The 15,488-nt window shown below is 44.9% G+C and overlaps 1 protein-coding gene across 9 annotated transcripts in view; it reads left to right on the top strand.

Moving 5' to 3' along the window:
- Positions 1-15,488, top strand: part of HECW1 (HECT, C2 and WW domain containing E3 ubiquitin protein ligase 1) — a 445,382-nt gene that overhangs the window by 336,834 nt on the left and 93,060 nt on the right. For all 9 annotated transcript variants that reach the window (XM_057302857.2, XM_008960744.4, XM_008960746.4 and 6 more), the window contains 3 exons: positions 6,761-6,900; positions 9,527-9,648; positions 12,001-12,186. In XM_057302857.2, coding sequence (XP_057158840.1) covers positions 6,761-6,900; positions 9,527-9,648; positions 12,001-12,186 — 448 coding nt within the window. The remainder of the gene's footprint in view (positions 1-6,760; positions 6,901-9,526; positions 9,649-12,000; positions 12,187-15,488) is intronic.

Below are 15,488 nucleotides of genomic sequence, written 5' to 3'. Positions count from 1 at the left end.
AGGATAGGTTCCATAAGAAAACTAAAAGCTGCTTGGAGAATAAACTGTCTCATAAATCACTGTATGCATTCCTACCCTGATTCCATAATTGATATATGCCCATCAATAATAATTCTTGAAAAGCCTGCATCTTAGAAAAAGAAATGTTTACAAGCATTTTTTGAGAATTATTTTGTTGAAAAACTAGGCCCTCTCTATTGAAATTGTAAAGATGTCATTTTGTTTTTAACCTGCAAACAAAGCCTTAAACAGTATCAGGCTTAAACAGTGGTCCATTCATGTCAGAGATGATGCAGTAAGCTAGTATAAAGCATTGTCTCTGACATCTTGCTTTTTAAGACTGGAGTGGCAGCTTCAGGATACTTTTAATTACCAGGAATGCAAACTGAGGCTTCCTTCAGTTGAAATTGCACCCATATGCTGTCTTGCTTTCATGTCAAGTATGAAAAGTATGAAGGTGAAGGAAAAGTTGAGAAAGATGAAAAAGAATGAAGAACTGGGTTTGTGGAACACACCTACTGATAGCAAATGCCTTTGAGACTTAACTGTTATCTGCCAGAAAGAAAAGGAGGAGAAACCATTTAGTCCTATTAAAAACACATGGGGCAGGGTGCAGTGGCTCACGCCTGTAATCCCAGCACTTTGGGAGGCTGAGGCGGGTGGATCATTTGAAGTCAGGAGTTCGAGACCAGCCTGGCCAACATGGTAAAACTCTGTCTCTACTAAGAATGCAAAAAAGTTAGCCAAGCGTGGTGGCAGAGTCCTGTAATCTCAGCTACTCAGGAGGCTGAGGCAGGAGAATCGCTTGAACCCGGGAGGCAGAGGTTGCAGTGAGCTGACATCACACTACTGCACTTCAGCCTAGGAGACAGAGTAAGACTCCATCTCAAAAAAAAAACAAACAAAAAACATGGAAACAAAAAAATAAAAATGAACTTCTGTTTACTGTTGTACATAGAGGAGCATGCTTTAGGTGAAAATCACCAGAACATTTTTTCATTGCCTGAGCGTTTGGAAGACATTTGCTTTCCACTTTTCCCCATCAGCAGCTGAGTGTTTAAGTCATTAACAAAAACCATAAAAGACTTGCATTGGCAGCACACTTTACAATCATTCTCACCCCAACAAAGCGTGTTACAGAGAGGAAGTCCTGATAACCCAGTTTTACTAGACATGAATGGACCAAAAATCCATGGGAGAGTCCTTTCATGGTGATTGCAACAAGATTCGTGTAACTAAAAATGTAGAAGACACAGTAAGCTCATCTTACATAGAGACCCTGTTGATTCCATAGGCAGAAGTTAGCCCCTAGGTCTGTCTTGCCAAAAATGATAAGCTCCAATTGTTTAGCAGAGAAACAGGGGAAGGTATCGTCAGGCTGTATTCATAAGAGGTACTGTTTTGAACACTAACCAAAGCAAGACAATGAATCTGAAGCAGAAGGAAGCACCTTGACCTATGGCATAAACCCATGAAAGTTTATCGGGGTGATCTGCTTGCATAATATAAAAATTAGGCCAAATCCATCCTGAATCAGGTCTCCAAATAAGTTTTATAGCCTTTGATATACAAATTCCTGTGCCCTCCAGTGGAGATGAACATGCTGGGAGAGGCAGCTGGACCTTGCTGAATAGGAAGTTGCATTTGCTACATCCATCTGGACAGATAAAAAGAAAAGGAATTTAGCACTTTGAGAAGGTACTTATTTCTTGTGAAAAAGCATACCTAGGGAAGATCAGATAACCTTCAGATAAGTATCCAGACTTTTCCATACTTATCTTAACCTATTGCTTTGAAGCATTTAAAATTTTTTGTATTTGGCATGATAACAGGCAGCCCAAGAAAGTACATTTCCAGTCTTCTATCCATCTCACATGCGACCACACAGAAGGTCGTTTTTTTGATAACCCACAGTTATCCAGAGAAATTTACAATGATTACTGGCTCACAGCCATGTGGAAGTATTATTCAGTGTTGCAAGGAGATTCCCTTGAGCCGAACCAGATGATTGTGAAAATCAGATGTGTTTGTGCAAGGAGACATAAAACTAGGAAGTACAGAGTACACAATAGCAATCAATGTGTAAGCTTGTGTGGTAGGTCGCAGTGACCATGTTCCAACTCAGCCATTCCCCAGATGCGGCACACTCTTCCAGGCCTTTATGGCTTGGCCACATGCTCCCACTGCAGGAAAATGCCTCCCACCTGCCTCCCACCTGAAACACATCTCGTCCTACAGACCTGACTCAATGTCACGTGCCCCAGGAAGCCGTCCCAGAATCCCTCACACAGAGCCAGTGACTTCCTCCCCTATAGCTTCTGGAATGTGCCTGCCTCTGTGCCTGTTCTTACCTTTTTGCCTTACTCTTCTTTCTACCCTTTTCTGCTCCCAGCACCTAGTGTGGTACCAGAAGTTTAATACTACTCAGTACAAGATCGTTTTCTGAGTTAATTCCCATGCTTTCAGAATATCCAGAATTAATTAATTCTACTTTCACAAATATTTACTGAAAAGCAGAAAATATAAATATGTATTCTTATTTTAAATAATCAACTGAAGTTTTATTTTTTAATTATTTGTATAAAATTATGATAATTTAAGGGAAATAGAAGTTTTAAATAGAAAAAAGTGATCTACACTCTACCCCAAGGATGATTTAGTTTTTTTTTTTTTTGAGATGGAGTCTCACTCTGTCGCCCAGGCTGGAGTGCAGTGGCATGATCTCAGCTCACTGCAACCTCCGCCTCCCGGGTTCAAGCGATTCTCCTGCCTCAGCCTCCCGAGTAGCTGGGACTACAGGCATGCACCACTGCACTCAGCTAATTTTTGCATTTTTAGTAGAGAGAAGGTCTCACCATGTTGGCCAGGCTTGTCTCGAACCCCTGGCCTCAGGTCATCCCCACGTCTTGGCCTCCCAAAGTGCTGGAATTACAGACATGAGCCACTGGGCCCAGCCAATTCAGCTTTTTAAAAACATGTATCCATCTTCAATTTCCATATGCATGCACAATTCTTACATGGTTATGATGGTGATATGTAGTTAGTTTCATATTCTTTTTTCACTTACTACACTGTAAGCATTTAATATTGCCGCATAGTCTTCAGGTTAACGTGTAATTGCTTGTATAGTATTCCACTGAATGGCTGAAGTTTAGTTAACCTAATTTCATATTGTTGAATGTTTTGCTTATTGCTTTTGTCACTGTTTTTTGTCACAAGGGCCTGCTAAATATTAAGATTGCCTTATAGTGGAGGGTTTCCTTAGGGTTCTATTCCCAAAAGATTAGGCCAAGGGAGATAAATGTGGATTTGGCATTTGGTATCATGCCTGACAGCTTTCTACATTAGACATTGCGGTTCTAGGGGTTTACTCTACCAACAGCTACAGCTTCACTTCCATCTTATCTTTTGATTTGTTTTTGTTGATATAAGAGGTGCTCCTCGTATTTTGATGCCACTTACATTTCACTTGTTGGAGCAAGGGTCAACTTGTTTTCCATAAGCTTTTCTTTAATAAGGAGCAGTTTCTCCCATGTGAATTGTCTGTTCTTGGGCTTTTTTAAAGGGGGGAGGTTGTGTAGTTGGCTGATTGGTTTGGCTTGGTTTTGGAGGGCTTTTTTTCCTTCTTGTTTGGCTTTGTACGTGTGTGTGTGCGCGTGCGTGTGTGTGCGTGTGTGCGTGTGTGTGTGTGTCCATTTACAAATTATGTATTTCAGCTGACTTTCTAGCTAATTTTTATTAGCCCTCTATCTATTATAAATATTTAACCTTTTGCTACAAAAAAATGGAGGAGGATATTGATGGATAATTCCTAATGAAATAGAAGAGAGCTGCCTCCCTCTCCTGTTTAAAGCTCAGGAGTCCTGCCCTGAAAGACTGAGAGACCCTCCTCAAGCCACTGCATGACCTGCTTCCCCAAACTGCCTCTGTGCTTCGGCAGAGGTCAGACATAGGTTCAAATGCAGGATTTGAGGCTGTTGACTCAGTAAGGCCTGCAATAACCAAGGTCCAGCTGAGGACATGTGAAGTAGATTGTGACACTGCTGACATTATCCTCATCAAATAAGATCATATTTACTCATAATGCTCTGCTGTGTTTACTGCACATTGGGAAGGAAAGGAGAGGCTACAACTTGCATTTGTCTAAGCCCTATTCCAGGCATCTGCTGCTGAGTAAAACTACACCAAACGTAGTGGCATAAAACAACCACAAACATTTCTTCTTACCATTATTTCTCATGGTTCTGGTTTAACTGAGCACAGCTAGGCAGTTCTCTCCCAGAATATCTCCTGGTTGCAGTCAGAGGGTGGCCGGGGCTGGAGACTCACATATTAGGAGGTTGATGCTGGCTGTGGGCTGGGCCTCTCAGCCAGGACACCTGCACAGAGACTTTCCATGAGGCCTGGGCCGCCTCAGAGGATGGCTGCTAAATTCCATCACGAACTGTTACAAACTCTATTAGTCAAGGTAGTTGAAGGGGACATGGATTCTACCTTTTAAAAGGAGAGATACAGTTCTGGAAGAGCATGTGGGTCTAAAAATATCGTTGAACCATTTTGAGAAATGCAGTCTGCCATAAAGCATTTAGGGAATCCTCCCAGTAGCAGCTGCCTTAGTCTTTGGCAGGCCCCGTTCCCTGCCTTGGTCAAGGTCACACACTTGGGCAGCTTCTTGCTGGCACCCCCTGCTTTCCTGCCATGGCTACGTTCCCTGAGTCCCCAGCAGACAGAAGATCACAGAGTGCCATCCTTCACCATCCATCACTCTTCTAACCTCCCACCACAAATGTACGGGGTGGTGAATTACAACAAATGTTTCTCTCTGTAATTCCGCCACCACTCAGCTCATTGCCCCCTTCCACATTTTGTTCTAAGAGGCCGGCTCAGGAAATGCCTTGCAGTAACCACTACAGGCAAAGGTGGCTTCTGAAAGGTGTCAGAAGTGAGTGGGAGTCTCTCCAGATAAAATAAAACTGAAAGAAAGCCCTTAGACCAATAGTTCTCAAACCTAGATATAAATAATACTTCCTAAAGAACTCGTTAGAAATGCAGATTTTTATTTTGCTTCAATTTCTGTAACTTTAACAATCACTCAGATGATGCTCTTGCAAATGGCTGGAGACTACAGTAAGAAAGCTTTCCTCTGTAAGGTCAAGGAAAGAGCGGGGCACTGGTCTGCAGAAATCCTGCCATAGTGGAGCCTCATCTGTGCAGCGAGCATCCCCGTGCTTTCCCACCTGGGACTGCACTTGGAGACAGGCTATTCCCTGCTACCTTGTCTCTCATCCTCCTCCTCCTCTTCACCCCCTCCCTCCACCCCTTCATTGCTTTCCTGGAGACAAAAAGTCTCCAGGAAAGTCTCCAGCCTAGGCTGTTGCAGGAACCCCCAGCTGCTCTCCACAGCTCCCGGCTCCTCTCCTCCAGTGCATTCTCCACTCCGACACTGGATGATCCATCTCCGTGTACATCTGGCCCTGCCTGGTTTTTTTTTAGCAGCCACCCATCACCAAGAGCAATGGTTCATTCTCAAGACTGATCCCTGGGCCAGCAGCATCAGGATCACCTGGGAACTCATCAGAAATGCACATTCTGAAAAAAAAAAAAGAAAAAAGAAAAAAGAAATGCACATTCTTGGGCCCTACACCAAACCTACTGAATCGGAGACTCAGGGAGTGGGGCCGACAGTCTGTGTTTTAAGTCCTGCGGGTGATTCTGCGTGGCTCAGGTTGGGGAACCTGTGGCCTAGAGAATAACACCCATCCTACTGCAGGGCACCCTCTGGGGCTCCCTCTTCCCTCTCCACTGGTCTCTTGGCCCTGCCAGGTGCCCACACATCCTGATGCCGCTGCCAGGCATCTCAGAGCTCCCCAAGGGTGGCCTGCTTTTGTACATGTTGTTTCTCTTCCGAAATGCCCTTTCCCAACAAGCTCCCCAACAAATTCATACTCCAGCTTCACAATTTACAAACCTTGGGAGTCTCCTCATCTGTGTCCCACATACCTCTTGCCTGTCTGTGACAGCCTTTCACCTGGCTGGAGTTATGGCTTCCGTCCCATTTCCCTTTTGTTACATCTCGACTGTGTGTGTCTAAAGGGCAGTGTCATATTCTAATCCTCTCTTCCATCTGAAAGTCCAGCACAGAGCCTGCACACATTGGAAGGGTTAGGAAATATTTAGTATTTGGCAAGGTGGCCAGCTGGCAGGCCAAATGACTAAATCCCCAACTTGGGAAGAAAAACAAAATGAGCCTTTGAATAAGCAGAAAACATTTATTTATTTGCCAGCATGCTATCAGATGTAATATTTCCATGACCTCTGCCCAATTATATCAATTACTCGACAAATAAAACTGAGTAGAACTGCTAGCCCAGTTTGTACACTTATTACAATAATGTTGAGGTAATTTGATATCTTAGTTGTAGCATTTTAATTTACTTCCCACACTCTTATTTTAGACTTAGCCTGATTTTGTTCAATGCAGGGCACAGGCTGTTTTGCATGATTAGTTATTATTTGTGTTGATTTTTTAAAAGTCACCATACTTGAAACTCATCATAGCTTGCAAAACAAAAAGAACTTGAATCGTCTTAGAGATACTTGTCTTGCTAATTGTTCTGGCTATCTTGTGGGAATTTTAAGCATTTCTTTCCTGACATTCAAGACAATTCTTTACAGATTTCTCCAATTATCTGATTCAGAGTTTTGGCCCCCAAGGAGCAAACCAAAGTTAACTCCTGTCTTTCCATTTTCTAATGCAAAGGTATCAAAACATTCAGCGAACCATTGCAACAGAGAGGTCCGAAGAAGATTCTGGCAGCCAAAGCTGCGAGCAAGCCCCAGCAGGAGGAGGCGGAGGTGGAGGGAGTGACTCAGAAGCCGAATCTTCCCAGTCCAGCTTAGGTATTGGAGGAGGGGTCCCCACAACCTGTGATGGCTTCCAGGGGCTGTGTGACAGAGGGCTACAAGCCTCCCACCCTGCCTCATGGGGAGCAATGTGCCCCAGGGTGAAGAGAGTGGAAGGCCAGGGTGGAGGACAGAGGCATGCCTGGTGCCCGCAAGGGAAAGCAGACAGAATGAGCTTCCCACCAGGAAACTTAGGAGAAGTGATCACAGTAAAGGAAACACCACCACCCTGGCATGGGGATCTGGAGACAGGAAAGCAGATGAATTCTGGGGATGGAGCTGAGTTTGCTACAGTGCTTGTGGAGCAAGGCAACTTTGTCAGTGGCTCAATCATTTATTGTTAAGTAAATGTTTTATTTATTTATAAGTTATTGTTAAGTAAATTTATTGTATTTGTTGGCGTTCTAAGGATTTTTTCACTTATAAATAAAACATGCAATAAAAATTCACAGTATATTGCAAAGGAGCCATGTGACAACACTAGGAATAATCACTTGTTTGTAGAATAAAATTCAATTCCCCCAAGAGAGGAACCTGGGAGTGAAGAGGTTTTCCAGCATGCCACAGGAGGGAATTTTTTTCCCACTACAGTAGGCATTCACCTGGGGCCTGGTTTTCACGGTTTTCATTTCTTTGAATTTGCCCAAGTGGAACTCAGACAAGGATAATCAAAAGGCATGAGACTGGCTTCCACTTTTTTTTTTTTTTTAACCTGTAATGAGATAAGATTATCACAGTGACATCCTAATAATCCACTTTCTTTTTAAGTTGGGCAAATGATGGCAGATTTATTTGCCAAAAGAAGGCTTAGAGAACAATCTGGGCAGGCAGCACTGGGATTCCAATCCTGCCAGGTCTTAGCCGTCTACAGCAATGCAGAATATTGGACATTTTCATGTGATTTTTCAAAATGCACATCCACAGTTCCACCACCAATTTTAATTTCCCCCTTTCTATTCATTTTACCAGATATGCTAACTAAACTGACTAGTTTGGGTTTTTCTGTTATTATTATTATTATTGGAGACAGAGTCTCTCTTTTTCACCCAGGCTGGAGTGCATGGTGCGATCATAGCTCACTGCAGCCTCAAACTCCTGGGCTCAAACAGTCCTCCCAACACAGCCTCCTGAGTAGCTGGGACCTCAGGCATGCACCACCATGCCTGGCTAATTTTTTCATTTTTTGTAGAGACAGAGTCTTGCTATGTTGCCCAGGCTGGTCTCAAATTCCTGGCCTCAAGTGATCCTCCCGCCTCAGCCTCCCGAAGTGCTAGGATTACAGGCACGAGACATCACACCTGGCCTGTTATTAATTTCTTTGTTCAAACTTCTGAGAGAGACATGGTACAATAGCCAAGTAACTAGAAACATGGGGAAAAAGCAGCAGAAAGTTTATTTCTGAGTTTGATATTAAATAAGTTGGCATTTACTGTATAGAAAAAAATCCCACAATTAGTGGCTGAAACTCACAGCCGTGCATCTACCCCACAGTTCTACAGGTTGGCAATTTGAGCTGAGCTCAGCTGGGTGGCTCCTCAGGATGCTGCTGGGCTCGCCTGTCCATCGTGGGTCAGCTGCGGAGTCGGCCACAGGCTGACCTGAGACGGCTGCCACTAGGGTGGCTTGTTCCTGCTCCCGTGGCCTTGTGGCCTCTCATCTTGCAGCAGGCTTGCCCAAGCTCGTTCTCATGGCAGTGGCAGGGTTACCAGAGAGTGGAGACACACAGGTCTCTTGAAACCCTGATGCAGAACTGACCCGTTGTCACTTCTGACATGTTCTATTGGTTGAAATAAGGCACAAGGCCAGCCCCAATTCAGCAAGGGGAAGAGCAGCGAAGTCCCAATACAACTGGGTGTGGATACAAGGAGGAGAGGAATTGTGGTCCTTTCTGCAAACAATCTATCACAGCTGTGGTTAGCGACTTGTGAAGGAAATAAGAAAAAAATAGCCAGGCATGGTGCTGCATGCCTGTAGTCGCAGCTACTCAGCAGGCTGAGTATCTGGGAGGATGGCTTGACCCCAGGAATTAAAGGCTGTGGTGAGCTGCGATTGCGCGGCTGCACTCCAGCCTGGATGACAGAGCGAGACGCTGTCTCAAGAAAGACAAAGAGAGAGAGAGAGAGAGAGGAAAGAAAGAAGAAAGGAAGAAAAGAAAGAAAAGAAAGAAAGAGAAAGAAAGAAAGAAAGAAAGAAAGAAAGAAAGGGAGGGAGGGAAGGAAGGAAGGGGGAAGGAGGGAGGGAGGGAAGGAAGGAAGGAGAGAGAAGAAAGAGAAAGAAGGAAAGAAAGATGAAAGAAAGAAAAAGAAAGGGAAAGAGAGAGAGAAAGAAGGAAGGAAGGAAAGAAGGAAGGAAGGAAGGAAGGGAGGGAAAAGAAAAGAAAGAAAATCATTGTGATAAAAGGGAAGAGATGTTGGAGGACTTGAGCCTTAGTGAAGTTATGCGAAACACTACTAAGGAAATGATGATTCTTAACTGACATACATAAAGTAATGACACTTGGCCTAAATCCAACAGTCTGCTGTGTGGGTGAAGGCTTGTGTGCTGCCGCCGTCAGGAGTGAAGTACAGAGGTTGAAATGCCTTTTTCCCAATGCATTCTGTTGCTTTGCTTCACTTTTTTTCAGATCTAAGGAGAGAAGGGTCACTTTCTCCAGTGAACTCACAAAAAATCACCTTGCTGCTGCAGTCCCCAGCGGTCAAGTTCATCACCAACCCCGAGTTCTTCACTGTGCTGCACGCCAATTATGTGAGTGCCCTAAAATGCAGAGGGGGCAGCCTGGCTCGGCAAGACCCAAAACACAGCTTTGTAAAATCATCTGATAGATCTAAAAGGGTAGAATTTTAACATAAGCAAGAAAAACCAAAGAAAACAGCTCAGTCCACTCTTTTGATTATCCGTGAGTCTCCCAAAAAGGAAAAAGGCTGGATTTGGAAATACTGTTGCCTCTTTGGGTTTTTTTAAGGCTGAAATGTGTTAATGTCAGTGAAAGTGCTTTGGAAACAAACCTGTTTTTATTATTATTAAAATTTTAAAGGAGCAAGATTATGAATTGGCCAGATTCCCTTCAGCCTAATCATTTTATAAAATCATTTTCACTGATACAATTTCAAAGAAGAGTTCTTCTAGGTAAATAACTAGGTTTCTTTTTGATATGGTCTTTTCGAATATCGTGCTGAAGTTAAATTTCATATGATTTTACATATGTAGTTTTTTCATTGCTTTTTTTGGTATTTTCAAGAAAGCAATGGCATGATATCACTATATTCATTAATTTTTCCATTCAACAAACATTTTCTGCGGTTTAGGCTCAGATCTAGGTGCTGGAGTCACAAAGACAGATTAAGGTGACACCTAAACAGTAGGAGTTCCCATTTTGAGGAGCAATGACGTGAAAAACATCAGCCCAGTGTGACAGGACCAGGCCGAACTGAGGGAGGACAGAGTGCTCTGGGGGTGCCAGGGAGCATTCTTGGGGAGGCAGCTGAATTGAGTCCTGAAGGTCGAAAGTGGACTAGAAGAAGTCCAGGCAGAGGGACATCTGTAGAAAGGATGCACCCGTGAGGAGGCCTGGGGGATAAGTCCAGGGTGGTGAGTGTGGGTGGCTGGCAGGAGGGAGAGGGGAGGAGGGGCTGGAGATTGGGCAGCAGAACACCTGGTAACTCATGCAAAGGAGCCTGGATCTACTGCAGCAGGCCACAGGAACCAAGAGTAGCACTTGGGCTGCCTGACCAGGGGGGTTGATGATGCATTTTCTCTGGCAGAGTGTCGGGGAGAGACTGAGCTGAGGGGGTTAAGACACAGGCTGATTCAACTGCTGAGTGAGAGATGATCTGGCTCTGACCTAAGGAAGGGGTGGGAGCATGGCAAGGAATGGCTCCATTCAGGGACATTTCTCGTGGACTCAGCAGCACTTAGGTCCACCGTCATCACGAGTGGGTGCAAGATGAGAACTCAAAAAAGACAGTGTAGTTTCTGCTTTGGGCGCCTGGGTGAGGCAGTGACCGCACTAAGCTGGAGCTGGAGTTTGACTGGGTGATGGAGGGCGTGGCTGCAGAGGGGGGGATCAGTTTTTAGCAGGTTATTTCTGAGAAGCCTGTCGGATGCCCTGGGCTCAATTCCAAGCAGCTCCCCAGAGGTGTTGTGGGGGCCACAGGAAGAAGGCGCATGGCACATGGCCATGCCCCAGCCCTGGGTGCAGGTGGCACTGGGCCAGTAGGTGCCACTGGCCCAACCCCCCGTCTACACGTGGTCTGTCCTTTCACCACCCGCCCCCACCACACACACACACACCAACCCTGTGTACCGTCACATTGTCATTTCTTTCTTCATCTCTTCCCATCCTCCAACCCCCCTACACATACACACACACAAGTTTTTACATAGGGTTCAAAGGAATGACAGACCTCTCATGTCCAGCCTTCAATCCCCAGAGGCCCTAAATTAATGCTCCCCATTTTAGACAAGTAGGAGGACCAAAGGCACACCTCAATAGTCAGAGAAGGGACCATGGAGGAGAGAGAGGAGTGAGGCTCAGGCAGGTGGAGGGAGGCCAAGGAGAGCCAGGCATGGCTGAGACAGCGAGAAAACCATGTGGAGTCGCACAGAGAGGTGGGCCGTGTCCCAAGCTGCACAGCACTCAGGTGGAACGGATATCACAGATAGTCCATGTGGGCCAAGGGGGCATGATTCAATGCACATTCACTTTTTTTTTTTTTTGGAGACGAGGCCTTGCTCTGTTGTCCAGGCTGGAGTGCAATGGCACAATCATAGCTCACTGCAGCCTCTATTCTCAGACTCAGGTGATCCTCCCACCTCAGCCTCCCAAGTAGCTGGGATCACAAGCACGTGCCACCATGCCCAGCTAATTTTTTAAATTTTTTGTAGAGACAGGGTCTCGCTATGTAGCCCAGGCTGGTCTCGAATTCCTGGGTGTTTACTTCTTGAGCAAGAGCTCATTTTCTGAGGCCTCTACCTCACACTCACAATAAACTGCTGTGTCACAATCACACTTAGCAGTGTTAGGGTGCTCACAGTGTGCTTGCTCTATGTTTTTCCTAATTCCCCACTCCTTACCCCGTCCGCCCTGACCCGTCTCAGAGTGCCTACCGAGTCTTCACCAGTAGCACCTGCTTAAAGCACATGATTCTGAAAGTCCGACGGGATGCTCGCAATTTTGAACGCTACCAGCACAACCGGGACTTGGTGAATTTCATCAACATGTTCGCAGACACTCGGCTGGAACTGCCCCGGGGCTGGGAGATCAAAACGGACCAGCAGGGAAAGGTGAGTGTGACCCACGTGCGGGGCTTTCATCAAACAGGCTCCTTCCCCAGGGTGAAGCTAGCAAGGACGTGAGGAGGAGAGTGTGGGGAGGAGTTATGTCTGAGAGATGTGCTATCGGCCGCCAGCAGTAAAGGGGCTGATAACCACCCACATCTGGGTTTCTCAACCTCAGCACTACTCTGGGGAATACCCTGTGCCTTACGGGACATTAGCAGCACTCCTAGCCCTCACGCCGCTAGATGCCAACTGTTGTGACATTGCTATGTGTTCCCTGTAATTAAGAACCACTGTCTACATTTTTTTTTAATTTAGGTTTGGAATGTGGAACTCAATTCTGTCCAATGACCTTTCGGTTGTTTGCCTCCTTAGACAGCTAACTCTCAGGGGATGAACTCATTGGTTAAATGCAGTGACATTGTTAGATTATTTGTTGTGATTTCTCTAATACACCTAAAGTTTTCTGTAAAACAGCCTAACAAGCAGGGTGGGGTGTGCTAGGCCCATGTGATCTTCCTGGCTTGCATTTTGCTTCTGTATAACCTTAACCCAAACCGGGTCTTCCTGGCCATGCTTTAGAAGACCAGCTGAGTCTGAAAACAAGAAGGATTTTTCCTAATCTTCATCAGCCATCTCGATGTATTCAAAGGACAGGCCAAGTACTAGAACTGAACCTGTGTAACCTTCTATGAACTTTACCAGAGAGAATCCCTCCCTCTTTATGGTCCAAGGAACCAGAAGCTTTGCCTGCAGTCATGTCTGTGACGTGTCCTTTCCTCTGTGAACGTGAGCCTGCAAAGCCACGTTCCCCAAAGGGAGCTGATGGGGCATCAATGTCCCCTCGAAGCCATGAGTCTCTCTCCTATAAACCCCTTAGTATGCCTCAGAACCTGGACTCTCTGGAGTGTATAGGGAAAGAATGGGGGACTCATTACAAGTCCATTCATAAAATGAATCTCCAGGACCAGCTCCTCTGTAACCAGGGATGAATTAGGGGAGGGGAAAGGACATGTGTAGTAGAAAAGCCACTGTAGCCAGGATCTGCTCCCTGGGACCTTCTCATTGACTGGACGTGGCCTCTGTTGGGAGAGTGACAATGATTTGTATGTGGGGACTTGGTGATATGTATTAGGGTGGGAAAATGAAGCCTGAGCCAGAACAGAAAGTGAAGGAGTGGCTTATCAGAGCTCGGTTTCGGGTAGCCACGTTTACATTTATTGCTTAACCAGGATGCCAAGATGACACCACCATGTTCATCATGCAAACAGCACACACCAATGTGAACAGTTTGCCGAGCCTTGGATTTCCATGACTGCAGCTTTTGCACCAAGATAAGGATGACAGGGAGCACAGTGGAATGACAAGGAGGCTTCCCAATGCAATAAGCCCTAGTTCTCCATGGCACAGATGCAGATGATGTGACATCTCCTGGTCATCACACCAGCAGGGAAGCACAGAGATGCACTGTGAGAGTTTTGTTCCATTTGGGAATGCATATGAGGGAATTTCTGACAAGACCTCTTCCCCCTAATTCTCTTTAGCAAGAAGATATCATACATGAGAAAGAAAAAATCTGAATTTGAAATGAGAAGACTTTCAGTTATGACACAAACTAGCTGTGTGCCTACACACACATGCTCACACACACACACACAAATGGTGTCAGCAATTTCTTATTAATTGAACACACACACATACACACACTCATAGTTACAGAATGTCTAAGAGGCATACCATGTAGTGAATTGCTGGGGAAAGTAGCCTTAGACTTGCAATGTATTACCACAGTCCATAGGGTGGTCAGAGAGGAACAAAGGAGGATAGTGGGAAAAATACATGGACCAGTCCATCTCAGTCTAAATACATGACCCTGTGCAAGTCACTCCACATTTCTGAGCCTTAAGATAGCAACAGTAATGCCTATGTTGCCTTCATGATTTTACAACCAGATAAATAAGTTAATAAGTTAATGAAGGAATGATTATTAATATCATGACAGATTAGTAGTATCTACCACTTTCTCTTAATGTCCCCAAAAATAATCCAAGATCAAGATTGTGAAGTGGGGGAAATAAAAGAATATCTCATTGCCAAAGCCCATTGATAAGGGGAATAGATTGAGAAAAATATGTTTGGACCGTGTCTTACAGGTTTCACCCTCTAACTTGGAAAGGATATGCTGCACAGGAGGCTGAGAGTTAGGAATACAACTCACTAAACAGTGGGGTGGCCATAGCTCACTAGGCAAAAGCCACCTTCATAGCTGGCCAGAGCAGGTCCTTGCCCCTCACCCTGGACAATCTGCTTCTTGCTTTATCTACACATTCAAAGATGGCAACATTTGCTTTTATTATCCACCATGGTAGGAAGTAGAAGGGATGGGCAGAGCTGTTTGGTGTCTTTGAATGCATGGTCATCTCTACAAAGGGGACAGAGGTAAGCAGCTCAGAGCTCTGCTGCTTCAGGAGGACCGGGGCAAAGAACACGCTGGCATCTGACTCATCTGCTATCTTCAGAGTCTGAGAAAGGAGGACAGAGCCTTCTGCCCAATTTTATAGAGATTGCATGTGTGCCTCAAACCTCATTCCAAGTCTAAGCTGAGGGAGGCAGTCACCATCAGAGAGGTAGGGTGATGGGCCCCATGGGTCCTATCTTGTGGCAGACATGAGACCAAGGCAGCCTCTGCTAAGGAATGAATAAATAAAATGAGAAGGGGCCTAGGAAGAGACACTACTGCAAGAAGCAAACAGAATCTTGGTCTGACAAAAAGCATGTCTTTTTTTCAGAAAGTATATTTTTTTCCCAGAAAGTATAATTTTCTTTGGAAAATAGAACTATTTAAAAGACATCTATTCATCATCCATGAAATGGTATAGGAGCACATGACTTCTGTTATTAACTAAGAGGAAAAAGCCGCAAACAGAAAACAAGCTGAGAGGAAACAGACATAAGTAGTCTGAAAATAGCTGTTTTAAGATTGCAGGGAAAAGCAAAAGGTAATAATAGCATAGGGATAAAACAGAGCAGCACTGATGCTATGTGAAATCTCATCACTGATATGGCGTATGAACATGGAAACAGCCTCTAAAGCAGAAGGAAGGAACCAGATTTCAATCAGTGGAGGAGACAGTAAAAAAAAAGAAATGCAAAAACTGAAAAAAGAAAAAACTTATCTTCTCTATGCCTGTCCTAACCATCCAAGTTAATACCACGACCTTCCCTGACCCCTAGGCCATGTGCTCCCCCATGTCACTTACACATTTATTAGGTTTATTGCTTATTGTCTGTTTCTTGTGGCAGGATTT

Source organism: Pan paniscus, chromosome 6 (genome assembly GCF_029289425.2).
Source record: "Pan paniscus chromosome 6, NHGRI_mPanPan1-v2.0_pri, whole genome shotgun sequence".
NCBI classification, from domain to species: domain Eukaryota; kingdom Metazoa; phylum Chordata; class Mammalia; order Primates; family Hominidae; genus Pan; species Pan paniscus.
This window is presented reverse-complemented; position numbering and strand designations above follow the sequence as displayed.